The 23,467-nt window shown below is 40.8% G+C and overlaps 1 protein-coding gene across 4 annotated transcripts in view; it reads left to right on the plus strand.

Annotated features, from left to right (window-relative positions):
• TFDP2 (transcription factor Dp-2) overlaps window positions 1–7,783 on the plus strand; it is a 43,502-nt gene extending 35,719 nt beyond the window's left edge. For all 4 annotated transcript variants that reach the window (XM_084291996.1, XM_084291998.1, XM_084291997.1 and 1 more), the window contains 2 exons: window positions 6,210–6,315; window positions 7,156–7,783. In XM_084291996.1, coding sequence (XP_084148122.1) covers window positions 6,210–6,315; window positions 7,156–7,339 — 290 coding nt within the window. In that variant the 3' untranslated portion in view covers window positions 7,340–7,783. The remainder of the gene's footprint in view (window positions 1–6,209; window positions 6,316–7,155) is intronic.
• The last annotated feature ends 15,684 nt before the right edge of the window (window positions 7,784–23,467 follow it).

Here is a 23,467-nt window from a genome sequence, read left to right on the forward strand (position 1 = left end):
TTTACACTTCGAGTTAGGCAAGCTGCTAAGAATTCTCCCTATCTCTGTCCATGTCAATGTGCTCAGCATGCTGTGCTGCGCGTTCTTAAATGCGTGGACTGGAGGTTGGTCTGTGCTACTGTCAGGGCCAGTCATTTCTACACTCCCACTTAACTCGGATAACACATGTAGACAGCACGTGCCACCTGAGGACAGAGCACCTGCAAGGGAAGAGGAGAATCCAGTTAGGTGTCTCATGCAGTGGTTTTCGTCTCCCTTAGTAATAAAGCTAGATCAGGTCATACATTACACAGACTCCAATCCACCTCTCCTTCAGTGTTGCATCACTGGAGCTACTTAAATTTGTAATCACTTCCTTTAGCTATTGTCAGATTGCATTCTTCTTGCTGTACCTAAATTTTAAACTTAGCCCAACATTTGCTTCATGTTTCTGGAGGTACTTCATCTGTAAAGCAAATGTTACTCAACGAATTACTGTATACAGACTGTCATTTTTGAGGAAAGGGGTGAAATAAAGCTTCTGTCCTGACTTCTCTACCAACAAGGTTTTGGTCCTGTTTAAATGACAGTTGTATAAAACTGTCTTTCACACATCTTTCTTAAACTTCACTAAAGTTAGTTTCCTTCTCTTGGCAACATTTAATGTTCATGTCAAGATCTTTTACATGCAGGCTTTGTAGTAAAATTGGTGTGTAATTTAAGAGTGACTGAACTTAAATAAGGAAGCTAAACATGCATTTTCATATTCTTGATATTACTGAATTATGAATGAAAGTTCCTTAAATACGAGGTATGTCAAAAAATAGGTGTATATAAATTAAAATGCAGTTGCATTCACTAAAAATAGTACATTTTACAGTGCTTAACGTTTCAAACTACCTCAAATGTGCTTATAGTAATCAAAACTTTTTTATTCTGGTCCCATTGTTCTAGTCTTGCCTTGCTCCTTGCAAGTTCATTCAACTAAAAGTGATTTATCACATGAATTACCACCAATGTCAAAGTAGAGAAAAGAAACACAACCACATCTTTTAACAGTGTTAAAGTCTTTGACTTTCTTAATTGCTCCCATGTACTGAAGAGCAAAATAAATTTTTCTGTTTAATTTTAATACTGCATTAATTTATCTTCAGAGAATAGGGTTACTTTAAATTTGCAAGAGACGTTTCATTGCACTCTTTACTGTATAAAAACAGCTTTTAGAGATTAAACAATAAAACCACATGTCTAAATGAGTGATTAGTGGGTCATCTTAGTTTTGTTTTGAAAAAAATTCAATCACACCAATGTACGGGTGTGGGGTTTTTTAATTGAAAGCATTAAAGGCAAACAGCCACAATGTCCCTGTGCAAGGAAAAAACAAGAGTTTGTTTCAAAGAAACTAAATGGCAGAAACAGATTTTAAGATTGCATATTCTTAAAGGAAGTTGTGACGAGGGCTGTTTCCCTAGTAGCAGATCAGCAGCCAGAAACCTATCTAGAATTTTAGTTGATCTGTATTTTTACTTAAAAAGCATTGAGGCCGGTAATGTACTTTTTAGACATGGTTTACATTCAGCTGCTTCAACCTCTGAAAGAATTAGTCCAGAAGTGTTGTTACTAGGATATGTATATTTCTTTCAAAGAATATGTATATTTCTTTCTTCCACCTGTTGCTTGTACCTTAATTACACAATGTAAATCTACAGTTCATGGTATGAATTGCATAGTAAAGGTTTCTAATGTAGCCGACAAATAAGGGAAACATTTAAAAGTTTTGCACAATACTTGAAAAAAGAACATTTGCCTGATTGCATATCTTCAGTTAAGCTTAATTTCCCCTTTTAACCTCAGCAAGCTTTAGACATTTTTTCTTCCACTGCAGGAGAGGTGAAATGCAAGGGTAACCACTGGTTTCTAGGATTCATGCTTACTTCCAAAGCTCTCATGATGGCACACTTCTGTACATCACCTTCAACTACTACTAAACAAGAAAAGCAAACCATGGTCTCTTACGTATTTACTGAGTACATTTATTAGTCAAGATTCAAGTTTTCCTACAGTAGGTGACTCCATGAACTAAACTGCTGCTGTCCTGCTCTAACGCGTCCCAGTAGGTATGTCAGTAAGTCAGAAAAACCAAGTCTCAAACAGTTCAATACCAGAAATGTTAAATCAACAACAATTGACCCATCTTAGTGTTAAAAAAATAAAGTAACTTCTTACCTTCTTGTTGCATTAAACATCCAGATAATCAGCTCGGAACTGCTGGACTGATATCCCATGCATCGAAATCTTAGTAGTATATTGTCTTTTCAGGGTTAAATAGTGTAGCCTTTAAGTGTCTTGACTTGCTAAAAAGTAGCAAGTGGTTTCCTAGGTTTTCCATAGATTTCATGATTATTTTTTTTAACCAAAAAAAGGTTTGTTTTTTTTAAATACATATATTAAGAACTACATCAGTTTATCCTCAGGTGTCTGCCATAGAAATCAGCGGAAGCTGAGGCCTATTAACACCATAGAGAAAGATAATCCATACATCTTACACCATCTTTATAACACATTTTTCTGTTACTCTGTTGTTTGCCAGTGATGCAAAGGTGATTGGACCTTACTTTTACTTGTTTCCTAGAAGGGAGCAAAAGTAGGGGATAGAGCACTTCAAGCATAATTTCTGGAAGAAGTTAACACTGCAGTGTTGCTTTAGCTACACAGGTAATCCGGGACAAGTGGTAGCCATGCAACAGAACACCTTACAGCCACAGTACTTGCTGGCTTCTTACTAGGGAAAGAGAGAGGTAATTTTTAAAACGACACTTTCAGCAGTTTAAGATGGCATCCCAGGGTCTCAATCCTAATTATACATTCCTGCCCGTTTCTTTATTCTGACTGAATTACTTTCCTCTGATCTCTTCATGAGCTAATTCAGGGTACTAAACTGCAAGGTTGTTATTTGGTGGAGGAATTTCTGACAACTTAGCATGTAGAACTAGCTACCTGAGGGTTTGGACCAGAACAGTCCAAGTGTAAAGAACGAAATGAGAGTGATGGATGAACAGATACACGTCACTGCTTGAGGCAAGCATAAACTCTTGTAGAAGTATATCCAAAGTAACTTCCTGTGCTGTTTAAGCCACACACACTACAGGCAGTGCAAAACCAAGTCCTGTCTTTTGTCACTGAGTCCTCACTCTTACAAATGAGACTACAGATGACATCAGGAAATAAAAATTGAGGCACTAATAGTTGTGGTAACAGCATCCTGCTTGTGTAGTGCTGGAAAGGCAGCAGGCAGAGAAAGCAGTGCAATTTAGGACCTCTGTTTTAAAACACTTCTTTGTGTTCCCCTGCTTGAAGTGTTTTGCAATCTACAGGCATAATAAGGAAAGTGGGCTGGAGATGGAATGGAAGTGATGAGAGTGCCCATTAAATGAATGAGCTTGTTCAGCTACCACCAACAATCCTACACAGCACTTTCTACTTGTGCATTACCTGCTAAAAGGTGCTGAAGGTGTTTCTTCAGAGCCTTCTCCTGTGTAGTATCGATTTCTACCAGGTATACATGTATCTCCTGCAAGTACGTGCCTTGGGACAGCTCTTCCAAACTAATTTCCCTGGTTCATACATGAAGCTATTAAGAATTTAACCATGCTACTAGACATAGTAAGACTTCTAATCATAGGCATACTCTTATTTTGGCAGTCCCCTCCAGACAGGGAATAGCCTCTTACACACTTCTCTTTTTCCCAACTGGAAAAAAGAATTAGAAACACGAGGCAATAAAAGTACAAGGCAGGGGTATACATATACATCATCCATGAACCTTCTTTCTGTCTTATTGTGTGAAATCCATACTTTCCTCCACCCTGCTCTTCAAAAGGAACAGCTAGCAATTATCCCAAAATGTTAATAGAACGCAAGGTAACTAGCAGTGACTTGTTACTCTTCTGGAATATTAAGCATGTACACACAGGTACACCCCCTTCAAAAGAAGAGGAAACAACTCTGTGATACCTCTCTAATCCACTTTATTAGTCTAAATAAAATGCTGTCATTCCAAATGGTTTGGCCACCTCCTGCAAACACAGGAGGAGATTGTCAGAACATGTTCTGTGTAAAACTAAGCCTGCATTTAGGTCACCCTTAATGAAGCTCATCCAGCTGTGTCCATAATCAACCATTCTCATCTATTCAGGCCTCACAGCTCACCCTAATGCCACCACTTACTGGTGTTTTCTGTCTTGTTCCAAAGACCCTCTGCTAGACTGTCAAGCTATCTATCCTTTGCTTTGTAATGCCATTTAAAATACCTTACTTCAAGTCTGCACAGCATAAAACAAGGGAGTCCGTGGCTCCCCAGGGATGGGGGCCAGTTCGTGTGGCTGCAGGGGGAACAGCCAACCTGCTTCAAACTGCCCCTGTGCAGAGCAGGGCTCTGTCACATCTCAGGACCAAAGCCTAAAACGAACACAGTAAGGCAAATGAGAAAACAAACACATTTAGTTATTCCTTTTATCTGTAATAAAACAATTCTAAATACCATAATAGTACACTCCTGCTTTACTGCCATTGTGTCCTACAGCACAGAGGTTTGGTTGAGCACACACAAGAACAGTAAGGATTGTTAGCTGCTGGTCCAGTGCAGCCCACTGAGCTTACAGTCAAGCACCATGAAGAAGAACTAGACAGTCCTGATAACTTTATTTTGATCTTAACTCTGTGTTGCGATGGAATTTGGGTAGGTCTACAGAAACACTTTATCTAGGAAACAAAGGAAAAACAACAGCAATGTAAATGTAGTTTGGCTGAAGGACGTGTTTTTCTGATTCTCCTGGCAGAAACGTGCACAACTGGAACCAGCTGACAGCCACTGCCTGTTAGGGCATTTGGAAACAAGTACCGTAAGGGTCATAAGGAACCCAATTATGTCCCTCACAGCACTTCTTACAAATTAACTCAAGGACTTCAGCCTTATTTTATTCCCAGAATTTCCTCTCCCTGTGCGACTTACACATCACACATGCAGTGCAGAAAGTGACAGGCTGGCCATGAGCCAGCAGCGTGCCCTCATGGCCAAGAGGGCCAATGTGGTCAGCAGGTCAAGGGAGGTGATCCCCCCCCTCTACTCTGCCCTGGTCAGCTCACCTGGAGTACTGTGTCCAGTTCTGGGCTCCCCAGTACAAGAAAGACAGGGATATCCTGGAAAGAGTCCAGCGGAGGGGCACAAAGGTGATACGGGGCCTGGAGAAGCTTCCCTGTGTGGAAAGATTGAGCGACCTGGGTCTGTTCAGCCTGGAGAAGAGAAGACTGAGAGGGGATCTCATCAATGTGTATAAATACCTGAGGTGTGGGGGACAGAGGGGTTTGGCCAACCTCTTCTCAGTGGTTTGTGGAGACAGGACAAGGAGTAATGGCCACAAGATGGAGCACAGGAAGCTCTGCGCCAACATGCGAAAGAACTTCTTCACGGTGAGGGTGACGGGGCACTGGGACAGCAGGGAGGTTGTGGGGTCTCCTTCTCTGGAGATGTTCAAGGCCCATCTGGACGCCTGCCTGGGCAACCTGCTGTAGGGAACCTGCTTTGGCAGGGGAGTTGGACCCAATGATCTTTTGAGGTCCCTTCCAACCCCTTCAGTTCTGTGATTCTGTGATTCTGGTCAGTGTAGGAGTGGATTAGGAGGCTGTGCTACAGCCAGCCCGCCCGGACAGAGCTGTCTTTGGGCAAACACACACTCCTGAAACACAGAGTGCCCTGGTGGCTTCACTGCTGTAAGCTGCACTCCTGATGACCACGGCTCCAGCCATGCCGTCACTAAACCCAACAGCAAAGACATTTGCAGCTGTTGGGACGCTTCATAGATTCAGTCAGTAACTGTAATTGCCGTAAAGGACTCCAAAACCTCATTTCACACTCTTGCTACTGCAGCAGCTATGAGCTAGGGTCACCTGCAGTGTGTGGGCTCCTCAGAGTGAGAAGTTTCACACACGCAGCCCCAGTTCTGAGTGCAAAGGAGTTGCAAGGCTTGCGTGCACCCGCAGGCACCAGGGAACAGCTATTTCACCTCCATCAAACAGGACAGGTCTACAGTATAAACACAACCTGTGCTACCGGTACCTTCTCTTCTAAACTAAACCAAGGAATCCCAACTGCAAACAATGCAACGTGTAATACTATAAAGGGAAGACAAATTTTAAGTAGCTATAATGAATACAGCTATGCTTTCTTCTAGATATGTCTGCTGGATTTTCATGGATGAACCAAGGATTGCTTTCAAATTCAGCACAAGCAATTTCACATTTAGAGGTAGCAGGAGGCACTTCTGATTCTAAATCAAGGTAAATAAGAACATTTTTCATTTAAGGCTAATGAAAGATACTTGTGGTACTTTCAGTAACCTCACTATTTTGTACCATTTACATCAGGAAGTGAGAAGTTTTCTGTTCAGCTTGATTTTTGATTGTGAAAGTCTCTTACTTTTCCTTGCTTGCTGATTATATTTGAAAGGTTAACTCTCCGTGCTTTCAATTCCCAACACACTAGTTATTTTATATCTATGTTCCAGAGGAACAGAATCACTTCCAAGCCCTTATAAAAACAGTTTTTCTGATTAACCATAAATTCCTGTCTGGACATGGACTACACGTAGGTAATTACATGTGGAAAAAAGCCTGATAATACTTCTGAAGAATATAATAGAATGTTTGCTGTCCAAATGCACTATTGTTTAAGTTCTCATGGAAGAAGTTTAATCCACAGAGTCTAAACATAATTAAAAAAAAAAAAAATTTAATCACAGTTTGCTTGGAGGTTGCCTGTACCTTAAACAATGGAGGAAAGGATTATTCTGGAACACATTCTTCATGGCATTTAATAGCTCCAACTCACTTTGTGTACATGTCTGTCTACTGACAAAACTTACAGATTTACTCATTAAGCTTTCTTCAAATCAAGCAATTCTACCATTAGTTGGTTAAGAAAAAAAAAGCCAAATGATAATATTTTATGCTGCTTTCCAATATTTTAACAATTTTCCTTTTGGCTTTGTTTGATGTAAAGCTTCTGGATGTTTCTTTCTTGTTATAATTTCTTCCCTAAAGGAAAAGCTGGGGTGAAAAAGAAAGTTTAAAGCTTTATGAGAAATCCTCTAAACTCCAACATTTCTGTTGTTTTGCTAGTGAGAATCCAGGGTTGTGTCTGGATGCTGAAGTGGCCTTAGCAACTGGGCAGCTTCTTGCCCCGAGCAGTCAGCAGTCCAGCAGCGCAGCATCACGCTACTCTGAGTCACGGGGAGAAACTCCATGCTCGTTCAATGATGAGGATGAAGAGGATGAAGATGACGACTCTTCTTCCCCAGAATAAAGACAGTAGAAAATGGAATACACAAAATGCTGCTCATATGTATTCTTAATGGGAGCTCCTGTTTGGATTTTACTTAAGTCTCTTGCCTTGGTTTGCACTATGTTCAGTGAAGCAAAACGGAAGCTTCGAAACAAATTCACCCAAAGCTAAAATTGAAAACTTTTTGTAGCTGAACAAAGCGACATGCAGAAACAGAGCAAAGTGGGTTTTTTAATCAACTATAACCAAGGAAAAGAACAAAGTCCCTGGAGATCTGGCAAAGAAAACATCAAGATCATATTTTTCAATTTGGGACTTTCTGTCTCAAGTCTCTTTCCTCTCCATCTGGTAAAGATAAGGGGAAGACAACACATGCCGTTCCTCACGTTGTCTCACACTGTTCCTCACATTGGCTGTGCTACCTTTAAAGAAAAAAGAAGGGGAAGAGAGAGAGCACACACACAAACACGCCAAAATAGCTATTTAAAACTCTTGTATGAAAATTGTTGTAGGGAGAAGGGGCTGTTAGAATGTTTGCTTTTTTCTGTTCAACTTGCTGTATAGAAGATTCTTAAAGTAATATAAATTGCAGGTGATTAAATGAATCTTGAAATAGTTTAAATTCATTTTAGATACTCTTCAAGTAACATTAGTAAGTCTCTTTTCAAAGGTACATATGTTCATTTATACTGCAGACCTAATTTATTATCAGTAAGTGATGATTATTAGCCATTATTAAGCAGTCAGGATTAAAGTAGCAGTATTCTCTGCACCAGCTTTTTTCAATGAAAAAAAAGTGGAAAAGTTTTATTCCTAGATTGTAATGCATCCCATATAGCTTGTCCTTTACTGTTCTAACTTTATAATCCATCTGATTTTATAGCACATGTATTAACAAAGGAAAAAAAGAGGTCTCTATGTTAAGGACCTCAGGCAGTACTTTCAAATTCAAGGTGGGCTGTTCACGTAACAAAAAGTTCAGAATGAGGAAAAAAATGAAAATTTTGACAGCATGTAATTCAATGTTTTGCATTGTAGTCAGCTTGGATTATGACAGACTAATTTGCTTTTAATTAACTTCCACTGCAAGCACCTTAACACGCCTTTGAAAAATATCAATATTGAACAAGTACTTAAAGTACTTTGTGGCTGAAGTTACACAAAGTGAATCCATTTGAAGTGTTAAATTAGAACGGGTAGCTCCACGTTCTGTATTTAACATCACATCCAATCACAAAAACCTTTAAAAAAACTCTACATCCACAGCGTGTTTTGCTGTCATTCAGAGTTCTCACGGTGTCCTAATATCCAGTATTTTAACTAGTCTTGAAGAGAACTACTTTTATGAAGTGAAACCAGATAAAAATAGTGTTACTCCTTTTTGTTTTTTATACTGTATGTAAGCACTTGACCCTTATATTAGCTGTCAGAGCTCAATGACACTGGCTCTGCTATCTAGTCAGAGATCAGGCAGCTCAGAAAACGGCATTTGCTTGAGCAAGGTCACCAAAGGGTACCCCTTGGCTGCTCTGACCACAGCTCCAGCGCAGTGTGGGGTACATCCACCCGATCCCTCACAGACACATTGGCACTCAAGCCAACATGATACAAAAGCACTAAGGTAGGAAGAACTGAGGCTTCAGCTGAAGAGCTGCCTGGCTGTCCTGCAGCTGTTAGCACATGACACACAGGAGAGGCAAAACCATGCGGAGCACATAAGTACATGTGCAGGTCTGAATTACAAATTAAGGCATCCACATAGACACTTTCAGATAATTCAAACTCCTGCATCTCATGCAGAGTTAGGGCATCACCGTTTTTAAGGCATAGCTCTTCTTCAAGCAAGTAGAGTGATCTAGCTTACACAAAGTTTTGCAGATGCGCAAATGAAAAAAAGAAACAATCTCAAAGGCCTACCATGTTATTCCCCATCTAGGGGGGACTGTTAGGCTGTGCTGTGCACATGGTGCACGAGCAGCGCAGACTGAGGGATTTACACCACCTCACTTCAACCAAATCTGTAGCACTACCTCTAGATGAAGAAAAGTTTTACTAATGCAAAATAATATTCTGAGAGAGTCAATGTACTTGACAAACTTGTGAAATAAGAGGAGGGAGAGAAGGGAACAGAAACTCCAGGTGTGTCATTAGGGAATTACTAGCTTCATTAATGGCATTTCATTTAAAAAGATTACTGCTTTTATTCTTTAAAATACTTTTTTTTTTTTTTTTTTTTTTTTGGGGGGGAAGGGTGGAAATTGTCCTGTCAGCTTTCATTGGAGAGGACAGATGAAAGATACCCAATATACACAGGACATCCTAAGGCACACTAAAGAGGGGAGCATTTTCCAAAGTAATTATTGCTCACCCCCTATTACATTACGGGCAAAAGTAACCCCACACTTTCGTCACATTTCCCACTTAAAATCTTCAGAAAACAAAAACACACCATCAACACACTAAATAATTGCTGAAGAGGAGAAGTTTTGAACTATAAGATGTAGGTAAAAAAAAGGCTTTTTGCCCAGAAACAGAATGCATTTCATCAGTAGTCATTGTGCTTTCTGCTTTGCAGGAGGAAGATCTTCAGTAACACCTTCCTCCTGTTGATGTCTCTGTCTTTCAGAGCAGCAGACTGCACAGCTACTTGCTTTCTGGCAAACAAAGCTATCAACTTCTTTTTTTTTCTTTTAATCTAGGAGCACATAACATTTATTTAGACAGTTGAACCCAGATTTTAGAAGTTACTTTTCTGAACTAGTTGAACACAAAGGACAAAACAAGTTAGAACACACATACGAGACTTCAAAAGGAAATTCTTTCCTTAGGATTCTTTGTGCCAAGTTACAGTTGAGGATGAAGTTCAACTACAGCACTGTGGTCTTGTGTTTGTACAAAGGTCTGGGAACTGGGAGAGCTCTGGGCCTTTTCCAGCTCTAGTCACTCGTGTATGACCTCAGGCAAGCCTTTCCCTCATTCTTGTTGAACTTAATTGGCGTATTTCAAAAAACAAGAAAAGCAACAAACAGGTAAATGCAGGACCTCACTCAATACAGATGTTCATCTGAACTGAGCTCTGAGCAATTAATGAGCAACAAGGAGATTAAGAATATTAACCAACCGCACTGCTCCTGCTAAGCTCATGGCAGTAGCCGTGCTTAGCTGCTTCAACATGCAATTTTCCTCTGAAAGGCAGCAGTAGGTATTTTCCAGAATAACATGGTCAGTAGAAAGATGGTTTTCCCGTGTTGTATTGAGTTACCATCATCCTCCACTGGCCATATATTCATTGCTAGAAAACATGCTGCAACTGGCGCAGGTGGCACCTCACATAAGGCAGGCAGCATTTGAGTTCTCATATACATTCTGTGGAAGTGACATGGTCTGCCTCCTGGAATGCTAGTTCTTGGTTAGACACTCAGAAGGCAAGCAGTATAATGCTGTTTGTAAATGCTATTCTATATCCTGAAGTAAACAGTTTCATTTCTGGACTTATTTTATGGTGCTTGACAAATCTAAATTTGACTTAAACTTGCTAGCATCACAAACGAGGTGAAAAAAGTTGAGTGGGAGACAGCATTTTTCATTACATGGAGAACTGATAAAATGTTTGTGGATTTAGGTTTTTAAATTTATATTGAACTGGGCCATTGTCTTCTCAATTCACCACTGGAATTAATGGCAACAATCCACCTACACGGATTGGGATCACATCTGATCTAACATGCCTGTAAGTAAAGGCTAAAGCAAATAACATCAGTTCAACTGAAGGCTTGGTTTTAACTAACTTAATGTAACTAGTGCACACCACACTTTAGATATTTCCATTTTGGTTAAGGCTATAGTTTATGTCTGTTTTTTAAACTACAGTTTCCAAATACTCCTAATCCTTTTCAATAGCTGCAAAGTGCTGGGCATACGCCACACCAACAGGAGAACAACCAAGTCAGCATCAAGTAGCATGATGTAAGCAGGAATAATAACCAAATTTTAATCATATTTTAAAAACAAATGGATGAAACAAACAACTCATGTTTATTCAGAAAATGATGCTTGAATTTAGAATTCAACAGCTCAGGTTTTAAGTGTTCTGTGCTCTTCCTTCTGCTGACACCCACCATTTTAAATCTAGAGCATGGACGAAACTTTCCTTTTCAAAATGGCATTTGTATCTAAGCACTGGGCAATGCTCATTTTTATAATTACCTGTCTCTTGTTAGCTGAGCATTATATCCAAGCACTTTATAGAGAAGATTTTAATTTTAATAAGCTAATGATACTTGGGGTTTGGATTTGTTTAAAAACAAAACTAGTAACCACAGGCCATACTATTTCGTAAACAAACCAGTAGTCATCTTCCCACTGACCACCTCGTTTGTATTTCCATTCACTTAATTTTCACTGCAAGAGCATCTCAGCTTCAGAACACACATATTTTATGTATCGGGTACAATGAAGCTGGGAAGAGACTGTATGAGCTTCTCATATTTTTGATTTAAAAACGCCTAGCAATAGTCATACTCTGGGGCAACACCATGCAGCTTCGCAGGAGCTTGGCTCACGCTGCAGACAGGAGTGCCGTGGCTCCGTCGCTCGAGGCCAGGCACGCTGTGCAGCACCGGGAAGCCATGCCTCTTGCAGCTCTGCTGATCGACTGCAAAGAGGCTGAGAGGAGCTGGTCCGTGTGTTGGTTTTAAAATGCACCACTCGATGCATTTTGACCTGTGCCAACAAAACGCTTGTACCTGCTGGTTAGCACACACCTACCCTTCCAAGCAGGTCAGCAGCTCTGAATGCTTCGTTTTCTGCTGGCGCTTGTTCCCTTAAAGCCTGACACCCTGCAACTCCTTGAAGCTCTCATGCCTTAGCCTTACCTGAATTCTCAAATCAGATTGCCTTTTCTAGTTATCTCTCAGAATTTAGTTTGGCAAATGTTTTTAGGAGGCTGTGCACAACTGTGCTCTGGACCCAAGTATATTGCCAAAAAGATCCCCACAACCAACCATAGGAACCTGTTCATTCCCTCTGCTCTGATACCACCCTTTCAGGTCTCATACAACTGTTTCGTGGCTTGTTCAATCAGATGCAAAATGCACGGATACCTAACCCAGCTGACATTGGCAGTTCGGTGAGGGGATGATCCCAAAAACAGCCCAACAACAACAGCAGCAAATTAAAGGGACTGTTTATCACAGCTGGTTAGAGAATGCGTGTTCATTCTGCATCTTTAAGACTTCTCCCTTGTCTGGCCTACTCCAAAGGTCAGCCAAAACATTAATATGTTTTTCCTACTTTTACCTGTATGATAGCACCCAGCAATTCAGGACAGCTACCCAGGCTGCAGACCAAAAACCCCTGCTCAGATTTGGGCAGAAGAAGTGTCTGAGATCTAACCATCCAAATCCCAGGGAAAAGCCTCCCACATAGGAACAATATGGTGCAAATGAGCAACTTATTTTTTTTCTTTCTCCAGTAGGAAAAGCAGGCTGATGTGGGCCAGATAAATATCTGTGAGAGGCAGGAGATCTCAGAGCAGATACAGGAGTCTCCCAGGAGCGCAGATCTGTCCGCCTCCTTAGCACTCTGCATTGGCTATAGGAAGTGGCACCCACTGCATCTTCAGACTTCAAATGCAATTTTTAAATGCTTAACTCTTTGCAGGCTTATATAATCACCACTGGATAGCAGGACACAGCTGTGTACAACATAAAGCCAGCTGTAGACTTAAACTAAACTCATCTATGCAACATTAAGGGAAATTTTACAAGACAAACCGAGCGCTTGCCAGTGACCCACATTTAGCCCATTATCCTTACCAGGCTGAGCGAAACAGAGCAATCCCTGGTGCTCTGCTTCTCGTGCCTTGCAGGTAGCACCAGTGGCACGCTGACAGGACAAGGCAGTCAAAGGAAGGGAACCACTGCCCACCCACAGCCCTTAACGCTGGTACTCCTACTCAAGTGTTCCCATGAAGCTATACTGCCTTTTTTAATTTATTATTAAATTCGGTCGCTACATCAGTCCTTCTGCAGAACTTAGGTTTGACTCATTTACTTTTAAGACCACATGTAATTGTTCTGCAGGGCCACAAAATTAAGGCATTAACCAGAAAAGGTAAGGTCTACAAAATCAGTCTATAGGTTTTGGTGGGGTTAGATTTCTAACGTAACTTTACCAATTAATAGCTTCAGTTGCTGTAATGCAGGGATTAAGTGGGACTCTCAGAGTTTCCCTAGTAAAACACCAGCTGGACCAAAAATCCATCACGCAAGTTTCTCATGCTCCCCATCTCTAAAGCCAGGTTGCAAATGTAAAAAAATACTTCAGATTACGCAGTTTTGGTAGAGAAACATGCAAATATGGTGCCACTGTATCTCGCAAACACCTACTGTGAAATAATTCACCCTACGTGACCTAACCTGGGAGGACTCGGGCAGGAGCTGCCCTGGTTCTTGGGGCCCGGGCAGCCCCTCTGCTGGTGCCATGCTGGGCCGCGGACCCACTGCCCGCAGGGAGCCACCGCCGCATGCAAGGGGAAGGGGCCCTCGTTCTGCACAATAATTTGCTGTGGATTTCCGAATTCTCCATGGACTTCATTCTTTCCAAACACCTTTTAATTATAAATGAAACTTGTATTTTTGCAGAAAGACTGCTGTTAAGCTATCCTGATGTTTTTTTCCTGATCCAATGGCATTACTTTCCACTACCACGTTGTGTGGGGCAAGGAGCAGTGGGAAAAAAAAAAAAAAAAAAAAAAAAAAAGTGGTAGTAGTACACATGCTATAGACACTGACAAAGACCTAAAGAAAAATGCATATACAAAGTTTTACTTTCCTAATAGGAACACTGGCATTAGCAAATAGTATATTTGAACCAATAGGAAATATTACTTTGTAGTAGCAAACACTTTGTAAATAAAAACTTACTATTTTTTTAATGGAAATTTTATAGAAGAAGCTATTTCTGTATACTCAACTGATCCCATGTTTACTGAAAATGCTGCAAGTGGGAATTGTACATTGCAAAATGGGAGTAGGGAACAATGTCTGCCTGAAGTGAAAAGTATATACAGGCTGGAGAGAAACATCATTCGGCTGTTTGTGAACAGGAAAGTAAAGCTGAACTGTATAGGAACTGAATAAAAGAATTTCAAGGCAACAAGGTTGGGCTTGTTTTTAAAAATGTGGAAAAAAACGTTGCTCAAGGTTGATGTTGACAGAACATGTTCTTCACTGGAGAAAAAAAAAAAAAAAAAAAAAAGACATCCCTCAGTTTATGGTTTAATCTCCAAGAACCACTGCATCACTTGATGTTTTGAAAATAATACAAAAAATCTCACACTTGCAGACTTGGCTACTTCACCACACTGAGCAACTTCCCCTGCCATTGTCCAGGACAAGATGCCAGACTTCTGAAATTGTTACATTTTGACAAAATACCTTACAAAATGTCCAGGAATAATATTGTCCCTATCTGATCAAGAAGTGCACCCAATCTAAACCTAAATTAAGGCCTCAGAAACATCTAATTGAAATATACATTTGGTTTGACATGGAAATCAATTTCAAACAGGCTTTTCATCCTGGTTTCTGAAGTGCTAGCTCTATTTAACAGTCCAGCCTGCTATGAAGGAATTCACAGTGCTTGTCCCAGCACCCTGTGTTTCAGTACTCCATGTGCTGCCCTCGTGTCTCATCGCTAACTCACCTTTTTACACAGGGATACCCTTCCAGTGTCTGTAGGCTCTAAGCACACAGCCTTCCAGCCCCACATCATGTTAGCGAGAATCCAAATGGGCAGCACTTAGGGAGCTTAACCACGGTCCCTCTTCATCATGTGGACTGGTTTTCCATCACCAAATTCAAAAGTCCCAAAGTAATTTCACAGTGCTCATTTTTCCCACATGCACAAAAGATCCATGAGACAGCAGTAAACATCTCAAGCCAGCTGAAATTAAAGGTTAAAAGCCAAAAGACCTGAAGAACTGAGTTCCTTCTTGTGTAATAAATACAAATTGTAGCACAGACCCCTTTCATCTAAAAGCTGTTGACATATTTGGGAAGGCATTTTCATGAAAAGCTTTAGCAGACTCCAGTTAGCCCTAACTAGCTACAGCCTCGTTATGTGGTTAAAATAGGTGTGAAACACAACTGAAGAAATGAGAGCCTGCAGTCTTTTTCTCAGTAATAAAGACACTGCTTATTGAAAACCAAGTCTAGATACCTGTATGTTCTTCTGTGTAGGTGCTATGGAAGTTGGCACCAGAAGGATTCTGGAACATTAAACTATTCGTAAACCTTGCTGGAATAAATACTCTCCCCTAAAGAATCTAAAAGGACAAGTTTTGCTGTAAGCTACTTATATTTCTTTGTGCTGCTTTTTCACCTTGGGATCTCCCCCCCAGGACCCCAACACAGAGACTGAGAAAACATTAAAGGCTGAAAACCCCTTCCCCTTTTTCTTTAGGAAGTACTACTGGGCACAGCTCTCTCTAAGGACAAAAAATTCCATTAAAAAAAGCCCTCTCTGAAATTACAAGTGTTTTTGGTTAGAATTTCTTTGAGTAACTGCCCAATAAGATAGCATCATACAAACTGAAGCTGTTTTATACTTTTCTTCATGTAAATCTGTATGGCTTCTAAACAAAACAAAACAAAAACTTATTAAGCAATGGTAACTGTTGTAGCATTACAATTCATTGTGCTAGCAATAACAACAGAAAAATTAGGCAAATCTTTCCTATGGTTACAAAAATAGTCTTTTCAATTGTATTTTGCTGAATCACACACATTCTATTAGAAAACAAAAAGATCTCAAGACATTCAGGGAAAACAGAAAAAAAAAACACATTGTGTAGGTTTATTATTCATTAAACTTTGTCTCAACCCCAAGTGTAGGATAGGAGATAGATTTGAACAATGCTTCATTGTGGAAGTCCGCTGTCACGAGCAATGTCCCTGACTGCGTGTGATTCGTGTAGGTTGCTCCTGAGCTCGGCTCTGCCTTCCTGCGGTGGGCCTGTCCTTCGGCTGCCCGAGGAACAACGTACACATCGTTGCTCCTGGAGTAATAATTAACACTGAATTCCTATTCTGTCGCTCCTACTGGAAGTTATTTAAAAGGCTCCAAGTCCTCACGTCCCTGGGACTAATTGTCTCCTCGCTGAAACTGCTGTTCCAGGGTAACAAAATACAACAAACCGCTCTGTGTACCGCACAGGATGATCGGTACTTCTCATCCGTCACCTAGGCTCAAACAAGTCTGTCAAACTGAAAAAACAAGTTGCTGAAGGATTTGCATTCCTGCCTCCTAGCTTGGTTCCTACAGCTGCAACCAAACAACTGAGCGTGGTTTGGCTCACTTTCCTTACGGGGACTCCTCAGCACTACCTGAGCTGCAGCCACGAGCTGGCCCTGCACGGAACAAACCCTGCAAAAAAAACCCTGGGTTTGTGCGCTCCCAGCACAGAAAGGCAGATGGGGCTGCAAAATGGCTTTGTTGTCTCAGCACTGCTGTTTCACAACAAAGCCAGTACCTCCTGCGGTTCCGATGACTTACACCTGTGCCAGTCCACATGAACTTGTGCACATCCAGGAACATCCCCATGTGAAAGCTCAGGTTATGCAGCAGTGACAAAACACAACTATTATATTTAATTAATCCATTGTAATTAATTGAGCATAATTTTTTAATCGTTAAGTAATAATAATAAAATCCCATTTTATTCTGTATTATGGAGAAAGAAGCAGGCTACCACATTTTACACCAGCCACTGGCACAAACAAAATGGTTGCCATTTTCAGTGAATAACCAACGTAAGGACACAAGCTCTTGGCACATTTAGGAGTTAAAAAACGTTTCAAGCGAGCAAACCCTGCAGAGGAGGGGAACACACCCTCGGATTTAGCTGGATTTAGCAGCCTCCCCAGTTAAGCTAAAGGCACCCCGACACAGGGTGCGGGAAGACCGGCTGCGGGCAGGCCCGGGCCGTGTCAGCGCAGCACAAGGCAGGGGCGAGCTCACCACAGGCACCACAGGCGGCTGCCGCGCTCCGACGGCCGGCAGAAAGCGGCTCCGTGCTGAGGGAAGGCTGAGGAACAACCGCAGCGCCCAGGTGCCACCGACACCGTCGTTTAGCGGCAGAAAAGGCGGCTCAGCACGGCTCAGCACGGCTCGGCGCGGCTGCCGCCCGCCCTCCCTGGCTGAGGCGCTGGCGGCCGCCTCACGGCCCGGTGCCCGCCCTCAGGCCCCGCGGCTCCCGCCTGAGGGCGGCTCGGGGCCGGCGGGCTCCGCGCCCAGCGCTTAGAGCTGCGGGCCCCCAGCTGATGGCGAGAAACGCCTAACTCTGTTAAACACCCGAGAAAGTCAACAGAAAAGTGCCACCAACTGTGGAAAATCCACTGACACACACTTCAAGATGGAAGAACATCCAGTGGAATGGTCTTTGGGAGAAAATCCCTGTCTATCATATTATCATCTTAACACTAACATAACATCTTCACACTACCCTAACAAGGTCATTAAGTGTTAGTAACCGTAAATTTTCCAAAGCACATGAGAAGCTGCTCTACCTACTGCTAGTAAGATAACTTTGTACGAGATGTAAATTACCACATCCAGTGGAGGCTTGCAGTCAAGCATTCTGATGCAAGCCCAGGGTTTTTAGGGACGTTGTTACTTCTGAATCTACTTCTGAACCTTTGATATTTTCTCATCATCTCATTAGGATGACTGAAGCCAAGATGGAAACATTCTGGGCATACAAATTTATTCATGTTCCGCCAAGCTCCTACCTACCTTTTTCTTACATCTGGCAAGACTTAAATTAAGATGAAACGATAGGCCTATTCCATCTAGGGTCTGCAGCCAAACGACTGAGTCAGCCACATCAGAGCATTCAGCAGACCTGGGGTTGTTGGCCCTCGAGCAACCAACAAGGGACAGAAGCCCTTCCAGTGGCCTGATCATGTTTGTATGCTGTAACTGAGGACCCTCCCAGCCCCTGTGACTTTATGGTTGTATGTGTTCCTGAGACAATTAGCGTTCAGCCCTCTCTTAATACATTCTAATACAGGAAAGGTGTGATTGGCAGGATAACAAATGGGTACACCACCAGGGATGCAAATATTCCAGTAAATAAAGCAGTACTGGTTGATGAAGATTCATCATCAATAACTGCAGTGTCCAAAGAATTCTTGCCAGACTCAGAGATGAGTCTCATTAATTCATTTGATTTTCAAATTTCAATTCATTTGATTTTCAAATTTTCAACCTTTTGGAAAGAAGAATTCATCAAATGGTATATTGTATGACTCATATGCACTTCATAGAGTAAACATACTGCACTAAACGATAATTACAGCTAAATATATCCCTCTCTGATTGCTAATGGATATAAGCCCTCAAATTGGGAAGTTTTTGGTTGTTTCTGTTGCACGTAACTAGGTGAACTTCTGTTAGAAAATACAATGATATGCAATAGCAGTAGTTAGAAAAAAATACAGAAGACTGCTCTCATCCATGGTCAGACTCTTAGAATAGTTGCAAAAACTGAAAGCAAGTGGGCCTGTTCGCAGTGCTGCGTGATGTAGTGAAAAGGCACAAGAGCGGGGAAACAAGTGGGCCAACAGACAAGGCTAACCAAGCGAGTTTGGCTTAAGGGTACTGAATGTATACACGACAGAAAAGAAAACCCACACTGTCAAGCTTTTAGAGGTGATCTTAAATACTTAAATATTTCCATAATTATTTTTCCCTCTTCAATTTACACATTTTTGTAACATTTTTGTATCTGAAGGCAATATACTGCATTAAGTGAATACCTGTAATTCTCCTGCTCTGCCAAAACCTAACAGTGCTTCAAAAGAGGGAAAAATGCAAACTCTATGCTCGCTCTGCTTAGTGCTCCACAGGACACATCACTATCTGTACTGTAGGGGCTACTCCTGCATGCAGAAACTCCTAGATTTTTTGCATTTATCTCCACAGACTCCCATTTGTCATCACTAATCATCAGCAGCTGGTCAGTGAAAGAGCTGCTATAGACTCTTCGCATGATTTTCACTGCGCTACACGTTTGCTCTAAGGGCAGCTTGGTAAGCTGGGAAGTACAGCATACATCTTTCGTGATCCTGAATGAGTTAAAGAGCCTTGTGCCTGAGCTCCCCGCAGACAAAAACAACATGAAATCTCTGACAAGCCAGGCAGACAGCTCTGGCTCAGCAGATAGCAGGAACATAAACTCAAAGGGCAAAGACATCTCACAGTTCCAACAGCCGTTCATGTCCTAGGGAGATTTCAGAGAGCTCTCTTGTTATATTTTAAGTCGTGACTGCATTTCTGTTTGTCAGAGTGCATTTGCCAGTTGCACAGCTGAATTTTTATATGCAAGTCAGCCTACAGCAGTTTCCAGTAATGGCATCTTATGCAATTTTTGACCTACTTTAACACATTGGGGCACTTGGGAACACAAGATCCACTGCAGCAGCTTTCTACAGACTATGTTACACTGCAGCAGAAAGCAAATCTCTAGATAAATATATTGATTCACTGAACTAGAGGCAAATTTTAAAATAAAATTCATTTTCAAGGTATTTGCCAAACCATTAGGAGTATCCAGATCAATCATCATACCTATTATTTTTTAGCTAAAGACTGCACACATTATTTCAAAAAGATCAAAGGATCAAAATCAGTAAACGGTTACATATACACTGACCTTTTCTCGGTTTTCTCAGCCTTTCTTGGCTGCAGTTTCCTGAAGACTTAACACCTCAAATCAGGGCTTCTGTTATCATAGAACACTACAGGGGTAGCAATACATAGACTTTTTATTTCACCCCACCAGACAGCTATGTTCCAGAAGGAAGTTTTTTCTAGACATTCTTTTATATATTAGCAGAAGATTTCAACCTTCAGTTGAGATCTAAAACTTTTAATTTCACTACCAAATGTGAACAACTGGGGAGCTAAACACCACTATTGAAGAAAAAATTGCAAATAAAAGTATACCCACTATTAATCAGACAAATCTTTGAAGAGGAGTAGTAGCAAGAAAAAAAAAATCGGGATGACTCTCCATCTTTCTTCTCCTACATAATAATGATGATGAACTGTGATATGGCGATTTTAAAAGTTGCAGGACATATCCCACAGTGTGTACATTTCAGATTTGCAATTTGATAAGGGTGTCTGACCAAAGTTATTTGAGTGGGCCTGCAGACACCACCACTACACAGCTGTTAGAGATCAAGATCTACACAAAACTTTGTTCCAGAACAATCCCAGAAAGGTTTTTCTGCGTGTGTGTGGCTTTATCACCTCCTGCATCTTCTTTGGTCATTCTATAACTGGCATTAGAGGGAGAATGTATTCTTACCTTAAAAAAAATCCTATAGTGACTTCTACATAATTTTTACAAGAAAAATTTCGTGTACTTGGTACTGCAGTCTTGATAACCAATTACTACTTTAATCCCGTAGCCCGTTTCTCATACAGACAAAATAATTGTCCAAAAAACACCCAGTATTATTCAATACCAGCTGTTGTATCTTTTTTATTACCACTCCTGCTCTGCCATTCCAATATAATTTGTACCTTGCTAGTGAAGTGCCCCAATCATCTTTCTTTTACCATTTTTCTGAACTGCCTATTAGACCTTCCTTTAAATGAGAACACTGCTCTAATTTGTCCCCAGTTTTCCTATATCTAGCTTTTTTTTTTTTTTTTTGGATATCATTTTCTAAGCTATGCATTAAGTCTCTCTTTGTTTCTGCATGTGGTACATTTCACAAAAAGGCAGCCAGAGGAACTAATATTAGATCATTCAGCTCCCTGAGAAGATTCTATTTTACCTCCTTAAATTTCTCCGATCTATAACGCTGTTAGTTTGCATATAATTCACTGCAGACCTTCCCTGCAACTTCTTAACAGCTTCAAGAAGCTTCCTTAAACCCAACAGGAATGTTACTGCAGAATTCACGGAAGCATTATGAACCTTTCCTTCTCTAGTCCCCCTCTTCCCCAGCCCAACTACTCTACAATACAATCTCCTTTTCTTAACAGGAATTTTCACCTCTGGGGAAAAAAAAAAAAAAAAAAAAAAAAAAAAAGTCGTCTTCAATTCATAAGCATACGGTTATCTGTATGTATCTAACCTGAAGAAACTACAAACTACACAAAGAAACATTTCCTGTCTTTCAAAACTCATCCCCTCCTGCCACACAACTTCCTTTCTTTTCCATAGCACAAGGGCTGTAACCTCGAGGATGAGACTGCACAAGTCCTGAAACCAATCCTGAAACAAGTCCTGCCAGTGACCACAGACTCTGCCCATTCAAACTGTATGGCCAGCCCCAGGGACAGCACTTGCTTTCAGCACACGGTGTGTGCATCCATCCACGTCCTATCCACTGAAAGGACACACATATAAAATGCCAAGGGAAATAACTAAAAAGCTCCCAACTAGCTGGAGAAATTTATCTGGTCAGCTTTACTATTTCAGAGGTGGATTTGTTTTCTCTTGGTTTCTTAAAAAGCCAAGAATTACGTTCAAATCAAGAATACCACTTTCTTTTGCAACTAAATTGCTCTGTACTTCATTGGCTGATTATGATGGACTTTAATCACTTGAAATGCTGAGGGTGGGGGAGGAACTCTCAGAAAGCTCCTAATTTTACATCTAAGACTATAATTGGTGAATAGCCCAACTAGTCAGGTTGCTTGCTTAGGGATTTAATAGGGGAACAAGAGCACAACAATGAGCTGCTGCTTTACTAGCGGCTCTGCCTTCAAACGAAGACAGAGCAAGTCACTTCAGAGCGGATTAAAATTTGGAACCTTATACATCTTATCTGTGGGTTTGTTTTAAATTGACATTTCAACTAATCAGGCTGAAAATTACAACCCCTTGTAAGTAATACTCAGATTAAGCAATTTCAAAAACCAAGTTTGCAGGGAATCTTGAAAAAGTGCAGCTATGGAGCTAACCTCTGCCTGCACTTAAAGGCAAAGGAAGCAGAAGAAGCCAGGAGTCAGGCCAATACCATTCCTTACGCTAGAACTTGTCCAAGCTCTGATGCATTATTTCTCATTCACAAGAATGCTTAAATTGTTCAGACAAGTTGCTACTAATAGCCATTAAAATATTTAAAGTGTTAAGTAAGTGCATCGGTCCCATTTGTAATTAGGAGGAAAGTAGCAAGTTTCTGAAGTGAGAATGTACAGCCACAGCAGGTTTATGGAGAGCTTGTTAGGCAAAAAACACTACAGGAATTATCACTGTAGGGGCTCTCATGTCAGAAAAATAGAAATAGCATCACTATGCTCACCAGTAAATTTTAATTCCATACAACTGTAAAGCAAATTCAAATATACATTAGAGACAGTTCTCTAATGTATACTACACACAGATACATATAATTTCTAAAATAAAATACACAAGTCATTTTATTAATTCAAATACATTGGTACTTCTCAGCCTTTTAAAGTAATTGTTGCCAAATCCAGATCAAACTCTTAGCAGTTGCAGTCAGTTACTGCAAAATCAGAATGAGGCACTAATTCCACTGCTACATGCAATACTTACTGTTCACGGCTGCGCTTCAAAAGTTATTTACATACACACTAATGAATATAACTTTGAAATTTCCTTTATTGGCTTCTTTAGGTGCTTGCCTGAGATCTAAAGAGACAAAAAGTCTTACTTTTAGTCATGAATTATTATATCTATTTGATCTAAACTACACAGTGACATGCAAGCTTCTGCATAACCCTCATATTACACTGATTTTACGTCAAGAATCACAGCCACCAAACTAACAGATTTCAAACTAGGAAAACCTGAATTTTTTGTTTACCTCTCTCTGGTTGCCTTCCATCCCCATTTAGACAAAGAAAAACTAGGAAGCCTGATCTTTTGTATTTAAGGTGCTGCTTCTAACAAGACAATGACATTTACTCGATGTAATTTACCTGTAGGACAAGTGAGACTTGTGTAAAATCAAGCCTCTATGATAGAATCTGTGTCTACAGCAACAACAGTTTTATAGTCAGGAAATATCTATGGGTAAAAGTTGCATTTTTGGTTTGCAGCCCATCACCTGATCAAAAGATTATCTTGTCTACAGCATGGTCAATTTAAATGAACCT

This window comes from Netta rufina (genome assembly GCF_964035555.1).
Source record: "Netta rufina genome assembly, chromosome: 9".
NCBI classification, from domain to species: Eukaryota; Metazoa; Chordata; class Aves; order Anseriformes; family Anatidae; genus Netta; species Netta rufina.